The 20096-nt window shown below is 43.3% G+C and overlaps 1 protein-coding gene across 4 annotated transcripts in view; it reads left to right on the forward strand.

The window, feature by feature from the left end:
• The window catches only part of LYRM9 (LYR motif containing 9), a 37837-nt gene that overhangs the window by 13993 nt on the left and 3748 nt on the right, over positions 1-20096 (forward strand). Inside the window, exon 4 of one of the 4 annotated variants that reach the window (XM_060693199.2) lies at positions 10533-10649. The exons of 1 other annotated variant lie outside the window; for it this stretch is intronic. In XM_060693199.2, the coding sequence (XP_060549182.1) occupies positions 10533-10649 (117 nt within the window). Of the gene's footprint in view, positions 1-27; positions 469-10532; positions 15072-20096 lie in introns of those variants that run through there. 2 more of the 4 variants (XM_087889647.1, XM_034420765.3) reach the window with 2 other exon arrangements.

A 20096-nucleotide genomic window follows, 5' to 3' on the forward strand; every position in this document is an offset into this window, starting at 1 on the left:
TCTTCCTTCCACCCTTTCCCTTTTTAGTATAAGAAACCAAAGTAAAGGAGAAACAGTTGGTGGAGAAATGAAGATTGTTTCTTAAAGCAATTAGATTGAAGAAACCAGTTTGTGACAGTAGCCGGTTCATTGGAAGAGGAAAAACTCAATAAGGTCTTCTTTGCTATTGAAGGTCAACTTTTAATAAATAAGGGATAAGCTATCTAGAGCAGCTGATCTTTAGTAACTGAATTTTCTGAGCTGAAATAACATGGCCTCTACAGGGCCTATACAGGGCCTGGTCATCATGAGCTTGCGTTTCCACAAGACATATTCAATGTTTCCACAGGATTTAGATCTATGGTCTGTTATCAACCCTGGTTTATATTGGTAGCATGTTGGCAGCATGCAGGAAAATGGATTAATTTTGGACCGAGGGCTGCTCTTTCCCTGAAAGCTATATTAAAATCAAGTTTTGATTTGCCTCAAGTGCTGCTGATTTCATTGCCTGGATACTCTGTGCCATACATTCATCCTTCCCATTCACTTCTGATTTTATTTTATTTTCTTTTTAATTTTAATTTTCTTTTTTTTAAAAAATGTCAGAAATAAATTCACATTTTTCTTAGTTTTTCTTTTTCTTTTTTGGATAAATGATGTCTTGATGCTAAGAAGTGAAATGGATCCAAGAGACTGAGTTCTAGTCCCGCCTTAGACATGAAAGCTGGCTGAGTGATTTTTGGGCCAATCATCAGGAGATGATGGGTTCTAGTCCCGCCTTAGGCGTGAAAGCTGGCTGGGTGACTTTGGGGCAATCATCAGTATACTGTGAGTTCTAATCTCTCCTTAGGCATGAAAGCTGGTGGTGACTTTGGGCCAATCATTGGGAGATTGAGAGTTCTAAACCCGCCTTAGGCATGAAAGCCTACTGGGTAACTTTTTGGGCCAATCATTAGGACACCGTGAGAGTTCTAATCCCCCTTTAGGTGTGAAAGCTGACTGGGTGACTTTGGGCCAATCATCAAAGCACTGTGAGTTCTAATCCTGCCTTAGGCATGAAAGCTGACTGGGCAACTTTGGGCCAATCACCGGGACACCATGAGTTCTAATCCTGCCTTAGGCATTAAAGCCAATTGGGTGACTTTGGGCTAATCACTCTCTCATCCAGCCCAACTCACCTCACAGGATTGTTGTTGTGGGGAAAATAGGAAGAGGAAGGAATATTAGGTATGTTTGCCACCTTGAGTTATTTATAAAAAATAATGAAGGTGGGATAAAGAAAGGAAAGGAAAAAAAGGAAAAGGAAAGAAAAAGGGAAAAGAAAGAAAAGGAAAAGAAAAATAGAATGGAAAAAAGAAAAATTGATATTCAAAAGTGGATACTTCCTGGTGACCTTCAGCTCCTTATCTCTTACAGTCCAGATACCTCTGGGTGGGCATAGGTCACCCAAATCGGTTGCCACAAAGAAGAGGGAATCAACCTATTCTCCAAAGCACCTGAAGGCAGAACAAGAAACAATAGACGGAAACTTAACAATGGATGTTAATTATCCAATTAACTAGTGGAACAGCTTGCCTTCAGAAATGGTGGGCACTCGATCACTGGAGGTTTTTAAGAAGAGACTAGACCTGTGATGGCGAACCTATGGCACGCGTGCCACAGGTGGCACACAGAGCCATATATATGGGCACGCGAGCGTTGCCTTAGTTTAGCTCCAGTGCGCATGTGCACACCAGCCAGCTCATTTTCAGGCCTTCCGGGCCCACTGGAAGTCGGGAAATGGGCAATTTCGGGCCTCTGGAGGGCCTCCAGGGGGTGGAGAAGGCCATTTTCGCCCTCCCCAGGCTCCTAGAAAGCCTCTGGAACCTGGGAAGGACGAAAAATGGGCCTTCCAGTCCCACCGGAATTTGGAAACAAGCCATTTCCAGCCTCTGGAAGATCTCCAGGGGTGTGGGGAAGGCTATTTTCGCCCTCCCCAGGCTCCTAGAAAGCCTCTGGAGCCGGGGGAGGGCGAAAAACAGGCCTACCAGGCCCACCCTGCCAAAAGCGGAGGGAGCGCGGGGGGATGGGGCACATTGAATTATGGGTGTGGGCACGCGCACATGCAACCCCCTGTGCTCCCCCCTGCTTTTGGCACACAATGGCAAAAAGTTAGCCATCATTGGACTAGACAGTCACTTACCTGAAATAGTATAGATTCTCCTGCTTGAGCCTTCCCTTCCCTTCCCTTCCCTTCCCTTCCCTTCCCTTCCCTTCCGTTCCGTTCCGTTCCATTCCATTCCATTCCATTCCATTCCATTCCATTCTATTCTATTCTATTCTATTCTATTCTATTCTGTTCTGTTCTGTTCTATTCTATTCTATTCTATTCTATTCTGTTTCTTTCTGTTTCTATTCTATTCTAATCAAGGAAAGGAGCAACTTAGAACTAAAGAGAAATTTCCTGATAGAACAACTTGCCTCCAGAAGTCCTGGGTACTGCAACATTGGACGTTTTTAAAAAGAGATTGGACAACCATTTTGAAATGGTATAGACTAATTTTCTGCCTCAGCAGGGTGTTGGACTAGAAGACCTCCAAGCCAAGGTCCCTTCCAACACTGGTTAGTCTGTTATCAGGGGGGTTGCCTATCTAAGCCACCTTGGCTTCCTGGAGAAAAGGTGGGATATATATATATCTAAAAGATAAAACAAATTACTGAAGGACCGAGTATGTTTTGCAGAAGTACCAGGAAACATTTTGCAACCGAGCTGCAGAGCCAAAGCAATAATAAAAGCAAGAGCCTGAGAAAAGGCAGCTTCATAGTTGCACCATGTTGAATTTAGGACTGGAGAGGTTGGGGCGCCCCTTTTCCTCGGCTCTGGCGAGGATGCTTCATTTCCAACAGATGTTGCCGTTTAATTACATTTTGCAAGTCAACGACACACAAAATTACAGCAAGCTGGAGAGGCCGAGCATATCTTGGATTTTCTGGAAGGGGAAAAAAGAGAATGTTGTTGATGAGTGAAGTCCAGGCAGATAAGGTTCCAAATTGGCCCATCCAGCATGGCATTCTTTGTATGAGAAGCAGCTAAATTTTTTTTTTCAGATGCTAAGAGAACGGGGGCCAAGATCTCCCCTTCTCCTCCCTTCATTTTCTGTCCACATTCCTTTAGAACTCGAAGCCCGAAATCCTTTTTTTTCCATGATGTCTGTTTCTCAAACAGCACTTAGAGGTCTCTGGTGGCAGGACAAAGATCAAGTACAGGTAATCCTCGACTTATGACCACAATTGAACCCCAAATTTCTGCTGTTAAGTGAGACATTTGCTAATTTGTGGATTTTGCCCCATTTTACAACCTTTCTTGCCTCAGTTGTTAAGTGAATCACTGCAGCCGATAAGATAGTAATCCGGTTGTTAAGTGAATCCGGCTTCCCCCTTGACTTTGCTTGTCAGAAGGTCGCAAAAGGGGGTCACATGACACAGCAACCGTCATAAGTATGAACCAGTTGCCAAGCATTTGAATTTGGATCACATAATCACGAGGATGCTGCAAAGGTCATAAGTGTGGAAAAACGGTCAGCAATTTTCAGTACTGTTGTAACTTTGAACGGTCACTAAACAAACTGTTGTAAATCAAGGACTACCTGTATAGGTCCTACTGCTGTAGATAGGCTGGCCATAACAGTGTCACAATACATCATTTTTGGAGAAGCCAAGGTGAGCTGAGAAGGTGGAAGAGGACCGAGGGAGGGAGGGAGGGAGGCAGGGAGGGAGGGAGGGAAGGAAGGAAGGAAGGAAGGAAGGAAGGAAGGATAGGAGAAAGAAGGAAGGAATGAGAAAGAGAAGGAAGAAGGAACGAGAAAAGGAAAGGAGAGATGGGAGAAGAGAGGGAGAAGGAGGGAGGGAGGGAAGGAAGGAAGGATAGATGGGAGGATGGAAGGAAGGAAGGAAGAAACAAAGGGAAGGAAGAAGGAACAAGAAAAAGGAAGGAGAGAGGAGAAGTGAGGGAGAGGGAGGGAGGAAGGGAAGGAAGGAAGGAAGGATAGGAGGATGGAAAGAAGGAACGAGAAAAGGAAGGAACAAGGAACGAGAAAGGGAAGGAAGGAACATGAAAAGGAAGAAGAGATAGGAGAAGGGAGGGAGAGAAGGGAGGAAGGGAAGGAAGGATAGGAGAAGGGAGGATGGAAGGAAGGAAGGAGAAAAGGAAGAAGGAAGGAGAGATAGGAGAAGGGAGAAAGGGAAGGAAGGAACATGAAAAGGAAGAAGAGATAGGAGAAGAGAGGGAGAGCAGGGAGGAAGGGAAGGAAGGATAGGAGAAGGGAGAAAAGGAAGGAAGGAAGGAAGGAGCTTGGAACCCATGGGGAGTGATGTTCTTTTGCATTCTGGGGATTAGCATAAATAGTTGTCAATTGTCTTCCCAGCTCAGGTCATTATTGTGTTGAGCTGTAATTCTAAATAAATTGTTGTAAGTCGAGGACTGCCTGTCATCAGTAGTTTCTCAAACCGAAAAGCCATAAACCATGGTTTACTAATAACGGTGAAGCGTGAGGAAGCTGCTTCGTATTCTGTGCTTAAGCCATAACCCATCAAACAGAGTGGGGAGGAGGGAGGAAAAAAATCTGTGTAATCAATAGGAGTTAAAAACAACTTGATGGCACATGATCCGTCAATGCTCAGTGCGAGGAGAGAACCATTAATGACTGTTGTAAGTTGAGGACTGCCTGTGGAGGAAGAGGGAACATCAAATTTCTAAAGAGCTTTTGTGGCTGGGTGGGATTTTGACCACCAAACTTCACGCTCCAAGTCCAATTCATCCTGCATCACACTAACTCTCAGGAAAAGATAGGAGTGGTTTGAAGATGACATCAAGTTTTCCTGTCCTCCAGAAATTGGGGGTGAGGAGGGGAGACACCTCATCCCGGGGCAAGGATGTGTGGATAAGCCCTGCTTATGTAAACATATCTGACTCATGCACTTCCCTCCTGACCTTATGCTGTTACGTCTGGCTATAAATATACATTATAAGGTTATCAGCATAATGATGTAATTGTGGTCGGCAGACATGTGGTGGGGATGTTTGTTGCGTTTACGCTGGTAACTAAAAAATTACGCTTGTGCCGTTTTTTTAATACCAGGCGACCAAATAAAGTATTGCCAACTTTGACAACCTAGAAAACCTTCAAGGTCTTTCTTACCATAACTGGGTGAGAAATTGTCAAGTATTTGCAAGCCATTGGCACATGTGTCATATAAACACCAGTGGAGGAAGAGAGTGTCTCCACCCCTATGTGGAAAGGAGGGGCTTACTCTGAGTATAAAACCCTCTCCAACCTTTTTCACCTTGCTCTCTCTCTCCATCTCTCTCTTTTCATGTTTGTTCCTCATGAGACTTGATCTCTGTTGTACATAGTTAATATGATTTATTATATGAATAAATACGTTTAAGACATTTATTTATGCATCTGCCTCTGAACTCTTCTATGCTCCTGGGTGTTTCTACGATCCCAATTCCACAGAAATCATTACCGTAGTGTCTTTTCCAACTGGATATTAACAGATTAACAGAGTTGGAAGGGACCTTGTAGGTCATCTAGTCCAACCCCCCGGCCAAGTAGGAGACCCTACACCAGTGATGGCTAACCTTTTTGCTGTCACGTGCCAAAAGTGGGAGGGTCACACGTGCACGTGCCCACACCCATAATTCAATGCGCCCCGACACCCGCGCGACCCCCCCAAGCTCTCCCTGCTTTTGGCATGCGATGGCACGGTTGGCATGGTAGGCCCGTTTTTGCCCTCCCCAGGCTCCAGAGGCTTTCTTGGAACCTGGGGAGGGCAAAAACGGCCTTCCCCACACACACCCGGAGGCCCTCCGGAGACTAGAAACAGCCCGTTTCCCGACTTCCGGTGGGATCGGAAGGCCAGTTTTTCGCCCTCCCCAGGCTTCAGAGCCTTTCTAGGAGCCTGCAGAGGGCGAAATCAACCTTCCCCACCCCACCCAGAGGCCCTTCGGAGGCTGGAAACAGCCAGTTTCCCGATTTCTAGTGGGTCCAGAAGGCCTGAAAATCAGCTGGTGCACGCTGGAGCTGACTTAGAGCAACGCTCATGTGCCCACAGATATGACTCCGCGTGGCACCTGTGACACGTGTGCCATAGGTTCGCCATCACGGCCCTACACTGTTTCTGACAAATGGCAGTCCAATCTAGTGAATGAATTTAGGAAGTAAGAATAGTAACAATAGCAAAAACAATAACCAGCCTTGTTTTTCCATATTTGCTTTTAGCAGGTGACCTTGTTCTGGGTTTAGAAGCTAAGCAGGAATAAGCCTGTTTACTACTTGGATGGGAGGCTACAAAGAAATCCCAGGGCTATAAAGGAAAGACAGAAGAATGAAATAGTTAATTACTTCCATCTTGTAACTAAATCATAGGTAGTCTTTGATGTAATAACCACAATTGGGACCAGAATGTCATTGCTAACAACATTGTGGTTGTTAAGTGAGTCCTGCCTGATGTTAGAAGCTATTTGGCCATGGTTGTTAAGTGAATCATGTGGTCATTAAGCATATTCAACTTCCCCTATGGACTTTTCTTGTTGGAAAAATTCCTGGAGAGGTTTTTTTATTGTCATTTTTTTACTGTGAACACATTGGCACACATAAAAAAAATGCAATTCTGTGGCCCGCTCTCAAAAGAAAGTATTTATCAACCCAGGGGTGAAATCCAGCAGGTTCTGACAGGTTCTGGATAAGCGGAAATTTTGAGTAGTTTGGAGAACCAGCAAATACCACCTCTGGCTGGCCCCAGAGTGGCGTGGGAATGGAGATTTTGCAATTTCCTTCTCCCAGGAGTGGGGAGGGAATGGAGATTTTGCAGTACCCTTCCCCTGGAGTGGGGTGGAAATGGAGATTTTGCAGTATCCTTCCCCTGCCACGCCCACCAAACCACCAAGCCACACCACACCACACCACGCCCACCAAGCCACGCCCACAGAACCAGTAGTAAAAAAATTTGAATTTCACCACTGTATCAACTCATACAGATACATAACACATTAGGCAAGGAGGCTTCCAAAGTCCCTTCCAATTCTGTTATTCTGAAGGAATTGGGAGTATTTCTGCTCTACAGCAAGGCATGGGTTTTGTAGTTCAGGGAGTCTGTGGAGGCCCTCTCCAGTTCTATCACTCCTATTTATTTATTTATTGGTTCGATTTATATGTCGCCCTTCTCCGGAGACTTAGGGCGGCTTACAATACGTTAAGCAATAGCCTTCATACTTTTCTATATACCTGCTTAGTAGGGCTTTTGGCCCCCCCTAAGCGGTGTTCTTTTTTTTTTAATACAAAGTCAGTTTATTGCCCCCACAATCTGGGTCCTCATTTTACCTACTCGGAAGGATGGAAGGCTGAGTCAACCCTGAGCCTGGTGAGATTTGAACTCGCAGTAATTGCAGGTAGCTGGCAGCTAAGTGCTAATTAACAGCACTTTAGTCCGCTGCGCCACCAAGGCTCTTCTAGCCCTCAGAGACTTCAGAGAGGGCATTTCTGAATTTAGGGATTAAAGAACCAATTTTTTTTTTTTTAATTTGATTTATATGCCGCCCTTCTCCGGAGACTCAGGGCGGCTTACAGTGCATTAAGCAATAGCCTTCATACTTTTTGTATATTTTATACAAAGTCAGCTTATTGCCCCCACAAACTGGGTCCTCAATTTACCTACCTTAGAAAGGATGGAAGGCTGAGTCAACCTTGAGCCTGGCAAGATTCGAACTTACTTTAATTGCAGACAGCTGGTGTTAAATTACAGGGCCTTGTCTGCAGAGCTATCCAGGCTTTGAGAGTTTGAGAGTTAAACCTACATACATGTCTGTCTGTCTGTCTGTCTGTCTGTGTGTGTGTGTGTGTGTGTGTATGTGTGTGTGTGTGTGTGTTGTGAGGAAATGAATATCTCAAGAGAAAAACTGAGGGGTAACCTTGAGGCATTAATAAGACTGAAGCACATAATAAAGAAAACAGACCCGTATTGGCTTACAGCGCGAAGGAGAAGAATGAGCGAATCAGTAGCAGATGGCGGAGGGAGATATTTTTGTTCTAGCGGTTCCTAACTCCTGAGAGCTTTTGATGATGCAGGTGCATCATCTTTTCACAGCATCTCATTAAAAACCTGTGCGATACATAGATGAGGTGAACCTTTAACCCAATAAGAGGAAAGCTGAAAGGCCGGCTGATAAAACTAAGCCGGCTGTGGGAGGCCTTTGGGATTGTGGTGTTTGTTAGAAATGGGAGATTCAAGCCTCCCACCTCCAGCCCTGGCCCAGGTGTAACTTCCTTTCGAAGGTCTGTGGCTGAACGTCTTCTGTCTCCCGTGAAACCTCTTTGCAATGGTGCCCTTCTGCATTGCTTCAGCATTTCAGCCAAAAGTAGATTAGCAGGTTCCTGGGTGAGGGAGTGGGTGGGGGATGGGCTAATAAAGAGGCATCAAAATAATTCAACTTTTCATTACCATTGTTCAGGCCACACAGGCCTCTCAGTTGGGTTCCCTCATCTGGCCTCAGAAAACAAGCAAGACCATGTCCTGCTAATCCTTGGATGGGATGATTAATAATAATAATAATATTGCATCCAGTTTTGGTCACCACACTACAAAAAAGATGTTGAGACTCTAGAAAAAGTGCAGAGAAGAGCAACCAGGATGATGAGGGGCAGGGGTGGGTTCTAAATTTTTTTGCTACGGTTCTGTGGGCGTGGCTTATTTTGTGGGTGTGGCTTGGAGGTCATGTGACTAGGTGGGCGTGGCTAGCTGGTCAGAGTCATTTCTGGAAGGTCCTCGCAGTTACGACCAGTTCTCACACTTACGACCCAACTCATTTGTTGGCTTTTAACACTGATCAGCTGTAGGACGGCCCTTTGGAGCCCCGTGGCAAGAGTTTAAACAGTTTTTTTCCCTCTAGTCATCATCTGGGACTCAGGAGGCAGCAATAGATTGGGGGTGGGACCAAATAAAAGGTAAGAATAATGTGGGGGGGTGGGGGGGTGGGAGGGTGGGGTGGGGGAGAACCGGTTCAGTGACGTCATATCGTCGGCCGGCCGAACTGGACCGAACTGAGAGGAACCCACCACTGATTAGGGGTTTGGAGGCTGAAACATACGATGAACGGTTGCAGGAACTAGGCATGGCTAGTCTAGTGAAGAGAAGGACCAGGGGAGACATGCTAGCTGTGCTCCAATATTTGAAGGGCTGCCACAGAGAGGAAGGGGGCCAAAGCACCTGAAGGCCAGACAAGGAATAATGGATGGAAACTGATCAAGGAGAGATTCAATCTAGAAGGAAGGAGGAATTTTCTGACAGTGAGAGCAATCAACCAATGGAACAGAAATTGTCTTCAGAAATTGTGGGAACTTCATCACTGGAGGCTTTCAAGAAGAGTTTGGACTGCCATTTGTCAGAAATGGTGTAGGGTCTCCTGCTTGGGTGGGGGGTTGGACTAGATCACCTACAAGGTCTCTTCCAACTCTGTTAATCTAAAAAAAAATAGTGATGATGTGTCATCAAGCTATTGCCGACTCGTAGCAGTCATGTAGATAGTAATAGCAGTAGCACTTATATAGAATAGAATAGAATAGAATAGAAGAGAAGAGAAGAGAAGAGAAGAGAAGAGAAGAGAAGAGAAGAGAAGAGAAGAGAATTTTTGATTGGCCAAGTGTGATTGGACACACATGGAATTTGTCTTGGTGCATACACTTTCGGAGTACATAAAAGAAAAGATACATTCGTCAAGAATATACAGGTAGTCCTCGACAATTGAACCCAAAATTTCTGCTGTCAAGTGAGACATTTGTTAACTGAGTTTTGCCCCATTTTACGACCTTCCTTGCCACAGCTGTTAAGTGAATCACTGCATTCGATAAGTTAGTAACACAGTTGTTAAGTGAATCTGGTTTCCCCATTGACTTAGCTTATGAGAAGGTCACAAAAGATGATCACATGGCCTTGGGACACAGCAGCAGCCATAAGTATGAACCAGTTGCCAAGTGTCTGAATTTTGCTCATGTGACCATGGGAATGCCGCAAAGGTCGTAATAAGAACCGAGGTGGCGCAGTGGTTAGAGTGCAGTACTGCAGCTACTTCAGCTGACTGCTAGTTCAGCAGATCAGCGGATCAAATCTCACCAGCTCAAGGTTGACTCAGCCTTCCATTCTTCCGAGGTGAGTAAAATGAGGACTCAGATTGTTGGGGGCAAGATGCTATTTAGTATACTGTCTTTGGTGTAAGCCGCCCAGAGTCCTCGGAGAGTGGGCAGCATAGAAATATGACTAATAAATAAAATAAATAAATAAGTGTGAAAAACGGTTGTAAGTCACTTTTTTCAGTGCCGTTGTGATTTTAAATGGTAACTAAATAAACTATTGTAAGTTGAGCACTACCTGTATTAAAACTTTCTTCAGGGAGCTGGATCTTCGCACAATGTGTCCAAAATAGGATAATTTGAGCTTGATCATCTGTATCTGGAGGAAGAACTCTAGGCTGATTAAGATCCATGGGTTTGTTTTCTTGTTGTCCATGGTATTCGCAGGAATCTTCTCCAACACCAAACTACAAAAACATCCATACGCTTCCTATTGAGAGACCACCAAGAAATCTCAGGTCTGTAAGCTGGGCCTGGAAATTGAAAAAAACATCCAGTGAGAAGGTAAGACCATCCATATGTGCCTTGCATGGAGGTTCTGAAAACACCAGGAGTCCGTCTGGACAGTGACTTTACCTTACACAAAACAATTACAAAGAGGAACTCATTATTATCAAGCCTCTACCTTCCAGGATGTATGTAGCAAAACCTCTGGCTCAATACAGGGAGTCCTTGACTTACGACCACAATTAAGCGCCAAATTCCGGTTCTTAAGTGAAAAATTAAGTTAATATCGCCCAATTTTACAACCTTTCTTGCCACAGTGGTTAAGTGAATCACCACAGTTGTTAAGTTAGAATAGAATAGAATTTTTTATTGGCCAAGTGTGATTGGACACACAAGGAATTTGTCTTGGTGCATATACTCTCAGTGTACATAAAAGAAAAGATGCGTTCATCAAGAATCATAAGGTACAACACTTAATTATAGTCATAGGGTACAAATAAGCAATCAGGAAACAATATCAATATAAATTGTAAGGATACAAACAACAAAGCTACAGTCATACAATCATAAGTGGGAAGAGATGGGTGATAGGAACGATGAGAAGATTAATAGTAATGCAGACTAGTAAATAGTTGAGAGAAGTATTTGTTTAGCAGAGTGATGGCGTTGGGGGAAAAACTGTCCTTGTCTCTAGTTGTTTTGGTGTGCAGTGCTCTATAGCGTCGTTTTGAGGGTAGGCGTTGAAACAATTTATGTCCAGGATGTGAGGGATCTGTTAATATTTTCACAGCCCTCTTTTTGACTCGTGAGGTATACAGGTCCTCAATGGAAGGCAGGTTGGTAGCCATTGTTTTTTCTGCAGTGCTAATTATCCTCTGAAGCCTGTGTCTGTCTTGTTGGATTGCTGAACCAAACCAGACAGTTATGGAGGTGCAGATGACAGACTCAATAATTCCTCTGTAGAACTGGATCAACAGCTCCTTGGGCAGTTTGAGCTTTCTGAGTTGGCGCAGAAAGAACATTCTTTGTTGTGCTTTTTTTGATGACGTTTTTGATGTTAGCTGTCCATTTTAGATCTTGCGATATGGTAGAATTGGGGATGCTGCAACAGTTGTAAGTATGAAAAATGGTCGTCACTTTTTTTAGTGCTGTCCTAACTTTGAATGGTCACTAAATGAACTGTTGTAGGTCAAGGACTATTTGTACATCGTCTCTGACCAGAGGTGGATTTCAGCAGGTTCTGACCAGTTCTGGAGAACTGGTAGGGGAAATTTTGAGTAGTTCGGAGAACAGGTAGTAAAAATTCTGACTGGCACCACCCGCATCTATCCTCTGCCTCCCACGTCCCAGCTGATCGGGAGGAAATGGGGATTTTGCAGTAACGTTCTCCTGTCATGCCCACCTAGTCATGCCCACCAAGTCATGCCACGCCCACCAAACCACACCCACAGAACTGGTAGTAAACCCACCACTGTCTCTGACCACATCTGTCAGCTTCATTTCAATTTCAACTGCCTAGGAAGGAACTTCTCCTTAAGTTACACCATGTTTTCTTTCTTTCTTTTTTTCTACAAAAAACATTCTGGAACCAGGAAGCAGCTGGTTAGGCATGTCGACATACACAGGTGCAAGTGTTATTATTATGTTGCAGTTGTCCGTGTGTGTGTGTGTGTGTGTGTGTGTGTGTGTGTGTGTGTGTGTATTTGTATCTGTAAATACATGTGTGGTGGAAATTCTTTGGTATGATTAAGTGGCACTCATTCCCAAGTAGATAGGCTGCTCTTAGCAATATATACATGCAGGAGACGGTGGTATAAAATTAAGTGTAAAACCATCTGGCTGTGACCTTGTACATTTGTGTGTGGTGTTGGCTGTTACAGGGAAAGCGGAGACGAACCTCTAATGGGTTTTCCAAGCTGACTCAGAAGAGCAATCAATATCCTTGCCAAAGAAACCGTCTTAACCATGAATTTTTGAAATCCATCTTTATGCCACCAAAACAGCTGTTACGAGAAGGTGTGTTCTTCTTTGTGGCTACCCTTTCATGCTGACGTGGAAGCGATCTGGGTAAATGAGTGAATTCTTGGGAAACTCCCGTTTTGAATCCTGAAAAGAAGCCCAGCTTTAGAAAATTTGAGACAAATCGTCTGGAATTAGCAAACTGATGCAATGGGGTGGGGATTTTTTTGGACAAATAATATTATATGACAAATCTATGCGCAGTTGCTCTCTTGTTTACATTCATTTAAAAAGAAGTATTATGATAGTGTGAGCCATAATTTACCTTCACCAATAAAGATTACCCAATATATATTTTTTTTCTTAGTGACCAGGCAATGAACACGTAACAAAATAAATAGACAATGAAGATATTCAGAGATCTTTCCCCACCATAATATGGCTTTCTCATACACCTTCCCAGAAACATTGGCACACACAAAACTGAAATACATGATGGTGCTAACCTGGCATATTGTTATGTTGGAAGAAATATCCTTTTGGGTTCCGTTCCAAGTGGGGAAAAAGACACTGGAAACATGGAGACTGTTTGGAAAGATGGTTTAATGGTGGACAGGAACACATGGCCTGAGTTCCTGAGTAGGAAAGGGCAGAGATGCTGAGAGTGCCTTGGTTTTATGCCCCCTCTTGGGCTTTGGATTTGAGCTTGTATTCTGATTGGTTGTCAGACTTCCATGGGGCCATGCAGGGGCAACTCTGTAGTCTGTCCTGAGTACCAAGCTTGGTTGAGCCTTGCTGGGTGATGATGTAATCTCCCCAGGTGCCATGTGGTGAGTTCTGTTGCTAGATGGGTAGAGGGCTAATCCTATCTTTGTTAGATCTTGGGTGAGGGCATTTGCCTATGAATAGACCTAGCTATCTCTTTATCTCTTAAGTGCGGGACATTTGCTGTGGGCTATTGAGAGTGTGGGGGCTATTAAGAGTGAGTCTGTTTCTTGCCTAAAAACATGTTTCTCCATTTCTCAACCAGGGAAATATAATATTCTGCCTTTTTAATATTTCCTAGAATATTTCATTTTCCTAGGAGAGGGTGGGTGCTAATTTCCAACAGTTTAAAAAAAAAAAAGCAAGGAACAACCATGATTGCATCCAAGTTTCTACTCCTAAGGATGCAAATATATACCTGAAGCACAACTGGATGATCTTCTTTTCATGTAACTCCTTCCACCTCTGTTTACTCAGGACCATCAAAACAATGGATTATAACTATGATTTTTGCAACAAAAGTTCTCGTAGCCCTTTGCATTCAGTGCAGTTGACATCCAGGAGAGCCTCACATATGTTCTCATGAAAAAAGAATTATGGAAGAAAGAGACAGAGAACTTGGGTCACTCCCATATCCAAATAAGGTAAAGGTAAAGGTTCCCCCGCATATGCGTGCTAGTCGTTCCCGACTCTAGGGGGCGGTGCTCATCTCCGTTTATAAGCCAAAGAGCCAGCGCTGTCTGAAGACGTCTTATCAAGGCATTATAAAGTGGAACTAACATTTCACAAAATCCTGAAGTATTAGTTACAGTATTTGACCCTTCTGACCTTCTCCTGCAAACACCTCTGTCAGGAAAGCTAAAACTCTGACTGGGATCAGTGAAGGATGCTGAGAACCACAGAAGCCTTCTTTCAATGTCTTCAAAAGAAATGGAAAAGAAAAAAAAATGTGTATCCCACAATTTGAAGAAAACACCAAAATATAACAAGTACAGAAATCAAGAGAAGGCAGAGCTACTCAACTCCTTTGCGGTTTAGCCTTCATGGCAAAGTACACCGAGAGTCGAGACCTTGATTCAGAGGGGACCTTGATGCAAGTGACTCTGCAGATATGGAGCCAAATTTCAGTAGCAATTTCTTCTCATTTGCGTCATGATTTGCATAATATGCATGCCATTATGCAAATGGCATCCTCTTGCCATCCGATTCATGATATGTGTCTAACGTTGCATAAATCATCTACTTTGACGTGAATGCTGCCATTTGGGATGATGTTTTGCCTACAAAGGATGTAATTGCCACAGTAATATACTTTATATTTCACGGACATTTGTGAATAAGGACACTTCCTCCGTCAATGAATCTGTTAAAACAAGGTTGCTCTTCACCAGGAAATTGTGAAGAAGCGGAATTGAACATGAAGACTGACAGAAATGTCACCAGGAAATATCTATTTTCTTTACTTTATATGTTTATTGCCAAATAAATGACATTATGTTGTAGTCAGAAAGCTTTGTGGTAGCCTAGCTGAATCTTTATCTTTGATAACTTCCAGGAAAACTTGTAAAGTTTCCATTCATTGTAGAGCTATAGAGCAGTTCAGCCGTCTGGTATTGATGCCCGGGTATATATTAAAAAGAGATGAGTGGGCAAGCCCTTTGAAACCAGTGTGGTAATAATTTTATATTACCTGAAATTATGTAATTTAATAATCTATACCAAGGATCAGCAACCTGTGGCTCTGGAGCCACATGTGGCTCTTTCAACCCTCTGCTGCGGCTCCCCGTCACTCAAAATATGCGTCACAACCACCAATGTGCGACACCCACCGGCACATGCTTTATTGAGCTTTTCAACCCCCGATAGGCCAACCATGGATAAATCCAAGAAAAGAAAAGTTTCAGAAGAAAACAAAACGTTTAATTCAACTACATATGCTAGTTTTGTGGCCGCTCAAGAAATAGTCAGGCATGGGAAGGGTTTTGTGGCTCCCGGTGTTTGCTTTTCTGTGGGAAACGGTCCAAATGGCTCTTTGTTTAAGATTGCAGACCCCTGATCAGGGGTGGATTCTACTTACCTTTACTACCGGTTCGCAACGGGATCATGCATGCACAGATTGCCGATGACGACATGCGGGGCAGTGGGTGGGGCCTCCCGCCGGTTTTACTACCGGTTCTTGCGAACCGGTCCGAACCGGGGGCAACCCACCACTGACCCTGATCTATACACTATTAAATCTTCCCTGTCTGTTTGACTGTTTGTAACTTTCAATTAGCTGAAGCGGTGCATCATAAAGCAATAATTTATGAATCAAGGCATCTCGAACTTAAAGATTGCGTACAAAACCCAGGGCCCATGACTCCTGTGGAATTGAAATTTCAAGGATTTTCAGACCAATTGTGTTTGCAAACTTGTGGCCGCTTCAGCGTCACCGCAGTCAGCCACAGTCATATGGTTGTGGTTTCCAACACACCCTGCCAGCTTCCCACAAGCAACGTCAATGGGGAAGCTGGCAGGAAGTCGGAAGTCACCTCTGTTCCCACTGATTTTTTTGGCCACTCGTGATCATTCCTTTTCGCCATTTAGATAAGGAAATATCGGTGAAAGGATGACCCAGTGTGCAATAGTGGTGAATAACTGTAGCTCGGGTGTAGGATGAGAGTGCAGATTCTTTCTCCTAGCTTGTGGGTTGGTTTCCGAATGTTTTCTTGCCAGGCTAAGTGACATCTTTAGCGAAGTATAGGGGATGTCAATGTTGATGTTCTGCTTATAAGGGCTTTGTGTGGTCAGTAGCTCTTGTGATGATGAGGTCATGTCAGGTGAGGGTCACATCATGTCAGGGACTTGCGATAGGTTGGTGGGGGTTGTGTCAAATGAGGGTCTTATGATGGATCTTGTGGTGGGGAAGTCACATTGATTTGAATTCTGAGGGGTTCGTAGGCTGGTTGTAGGTCGATGCATCTGTTGATGGAATTGCTTGTATGTCGTGGCCCATCTAGTAGTACATAATATTATATATTACGTGTTGAGTAGGGAATCCGGGGAGTTGAAGTCCACACATCTTAAAGTTGCTGAAATTGAGAAACATTAGTCTAAATCAGGGGTGTCAAATTTCTCAATACACGAGGCCCACCGGATGCGTCACGTGCTGGCTCTGCCCCTGCCCAGTTTAGCAAAGGGGAAAAAAGTCCCGATATGTCACATGACACCGCTGTGATGACTCAGATTTAACACCCCTAGTCTAAATAATCAAGAGCCATGCCTCACTCATGAACGTAGATTGAGAATTTCTGCAGCGTATTCTGAGTTAGTACAAGCTATAGACCCACTGTGATTAATCTCTGTGACTCTTTTCCTATTTTCCCCCCATTTCTGGACAGCAAAAGAACTTCAACCAATTTTAAGATGGCCACAACAGAGACTCTTCATAGTATCACAGGTATAGATTTGGGGAAACTACACTTTTGGGAACAACACATGTGGCAAGTAGACATGAACTTGAGTGGTGGTCTTTGAGATAGGTTGTTTGCTTGCAGATGTCTCATGACCTAAATAGGTAACATCATCAATGCTAATGGAGAAGTGGTCTTCTCCAGTTATTGGACACATGGCAGAAGAAGACAAGAAAATGGCATTGAGATGAAAAATCCTACAGGAAGATGGCAGTGGGTCTCCAGATAAGATTGAGATATTTCTCCTAGTATATTCCAACTTTTTAAAATTGTCAATGATGGTGGAGAACATTCTGAAGGGCTCATTTAACCTTTCATCTATGTTGTATGATGGGCAACCGTTCTGTGATCATCAGGCCTTCCATGGCAGCCAAGGATGAGCAAGTCTTCAAGCCCACTGACAAAATCACTGTTTTAAGCCTTTCAAAAAAGCAACAGTGTCAGGGCCAACTGTACCTTTTTATATTACTGCCATTATTTTTAAATTTGTGACTGGACATAATGTCTTGGAAATATTTATTTTTATGACAGAATGAAGCAGGCATGTTGGGTGATGCAGGGGCGGCTGTGTGTGAGGTGCTTGTGCCCACATTGGGAATTTTTAAAAACAGGTTATGGGACTTTCCCAGACGGCAAGTGGATTTGGATTTCCAGCTTCTTCTTCATGAAAATTCATGTCCCAATATTTTCCTGACTTGTTCTCTTTATTTTGGGGTGAGGAATTTCCACGTTTTAGTGCTGTCCAGCATGTAGGCACCATCCTAAATAGACAGCAATTTTCTTTATCTGTTCAAACGTTTCATGGCTCCTCATCGGTTTGCAGAATGAGTCAAGTGGCCAAAAAAAGGACAAGAGTGAAATTATACCATTTCCAGCTTCTATTAAAAAACGGACACATTTTCACACATTCATTGGACATACATATTTGTGTGTCCATGTATGTGTATGTGCATATGTATATTGTGTGTCCATGTATGTGTATGTATATATACGGTGTTTCCCCCCAAAAAAACACTGTCTTATATTTTTTTGAACCCCAAAATAAATGCTTGGCTTTATTTTCGGGGATGTCTTATTATTTTGGGGTGCGTGGAGCAAGACTGGGCTCCTCTTGCTATCTTACCTGATTTCCAGCTCTGTCTCCCTAACCCTAACCAGAAGAAATAGTGGGAACTGGCTGCGCATACAGTTAAATATTTTCAGGGAAGGCTTATTTTTGGTGTGGGTGGGTGTTATTTTAGCACATGCGTTCAGAAGCCCAATTTTAGGGGAAGCAAAGTATATACATACAGAGAGAGAGGGAGAGAGAGGGAGAGAGAGAGAGAGTTATTTTATATATATATATATATGCATATTCTTTCTAGCCAGGTTTTACCTACGTAAACTAAGTTGTTCTACAGCCCTGGTTCTGTGAAATCTCATTCACAAGTTTCTGGGCCTTTTTTCTGCTGACAAACTGCAACTCTGTGTTGCTCTCTGGGAGTTTGTCAGCAGAAAAAAGACCCAGAAACTTGTGAATGAGATTTCACAAAACCAGGGCTGTAGAACAACTTAGTTTACGTAGGTAAAACCTGGCTAGAAAGAATATGCACATAAAAGCCTACGAAAAAGAAAAAGACATATATATATATATATATATATATATATATATATATATATATATATATATATATATATATATATATATAGTGTTAAATTTCTATTTACTGACAAAGAAATAAAGGGAGACTAGTATAGATCTATTTCAAGCTATTTAGCTCTCATCAGCTTGAAATAGATCTATACTAGTCTCCCTTTATTTCTTTGTCAGTAAATATAAATTTAACACAAAATAGTTTGTCGTGAAAGCAACTGCCTGAGGGCTCCTGGATTGGGGCTGAAAGGCGAATGGGGCAGCCTTTCAAACCAGTATCCTCTATATTGATTGGCTCTCTGTTCCAATAATCCTTAGCCAGCTTGGCTGTTGCCATTGTCATTGAGTTATCCATCATGAGCCCGATGATTCTTTTCCCAATCAGTCACTGCTTATTGTGATCACATTAACAGACATGTGGAGTTAGGGAATTTGTACCATTGAAGAGGAGGAAAGAGAAGCAGAGCTTCCTGCTGGCCCGAGAACCCTGCAGAATGGGACGTTTCTTGCCGTTGCAATACATCTTGAGTACAGATAGTCCTTGATTTACAACCATTCGTTTAGTGACCATTTGAAGTTACAACAGCACTGAAAAAGGTGACTTATGATTTACACTTACAGCAATTGCACCATCAAAATTTGGGTACTTGGCAACTGGCATGTTTATATTTATATTTTATGTTTATATCTAGGACAGTTGCTGCATCCCGGGGTTGTGTAATTTTGTAATCTTTTGTAATCTTCCCAGCCCGCATCTGACCAGCAAAGACAATGGGGAAGTTAGATTTGCTTAACGACGGCATGATTCATTGAACAACCGCAGTCATTCGCTTAACAACTGGCAAGAAAGATCAGAAAAGGAGGCACAGCTCACTTAAGAACTGTCTTGCTTAGCAACAGAAACTTTGGGCTCCATTGTGGTTGTAAGTTGAGAACTATCTGTATTACTATTCACTACTCATAAAGGTAAAGGTTCCCCTCGCACATATGTGCTAGTCGTTCCTGACTCTAGGGGGCGGTGCTCATCTCTGTTTCAAAGCTGAAAAGCCAGTGCTGTCCGAAGACGTCTCTGTGGTCATTTGGTCGGCATGACTGAATGCCAAAGGTGCACAGAACGCTGTTACCTTCCCACAAAAGGTGTTCCCTATTTTTCTACTTGCATTTTTTACGTGTTTTCGAACTGCTAAGTTGGCAGAAGCTGGGACAAGTAACGGGAGCTCACCCTGTTACACAGCACTAAGGATTCGAACCGCTAAACTGCCGACCTTTCGATTGACAAGCTTAGCATCTTAGCCACTGAGCCACCACATCCCCCTTCACTACTCATACATATAGATACATTCTCAAGTTGGATAAAAATAGAAGAAAAGGAAGTAGTGATGAGGGGGACAGGTCAAAAAAGCTGCTTGTACCACTAACAGCAGAGACAGCCAGCCAGAAAGTCTCGGCTTGAGAGGAACAAATTGGAAAGCTTGTGCTCCTGAAGAAACACTTAACTTTGACCCAGACTGAGTTTGAGACTCAGTCATGTGGAACAACCTTCCTCTTTATGTCACTTTTTTAAAAAAAAAGATAAAAATATGCGTTTAGCAAGAGCATGGAGGAGTTTTTTGGTTAGATAAAAGGATCTGAGGAAACAGAGACAACGTCCTGCAAAAGAGAAGTGAATCCATGAACAACAATTGCATCCTGTTG

This window comes from Pantherophis guttatus, chromosome 1, assembly GCF_059756535.1.
Source record: "Pantherophis guttatus breed Tessera chromosome 1, ASM5975653v1, whole genome shotgun sequence".
Classification (NCBI taxonomy): domain Eukaryota; kingdom Metazoa; phylum Chordata; class Lepidosauria; order Squamata; family Colubridae; genus Pantherophis; species Pantherophis guttatus.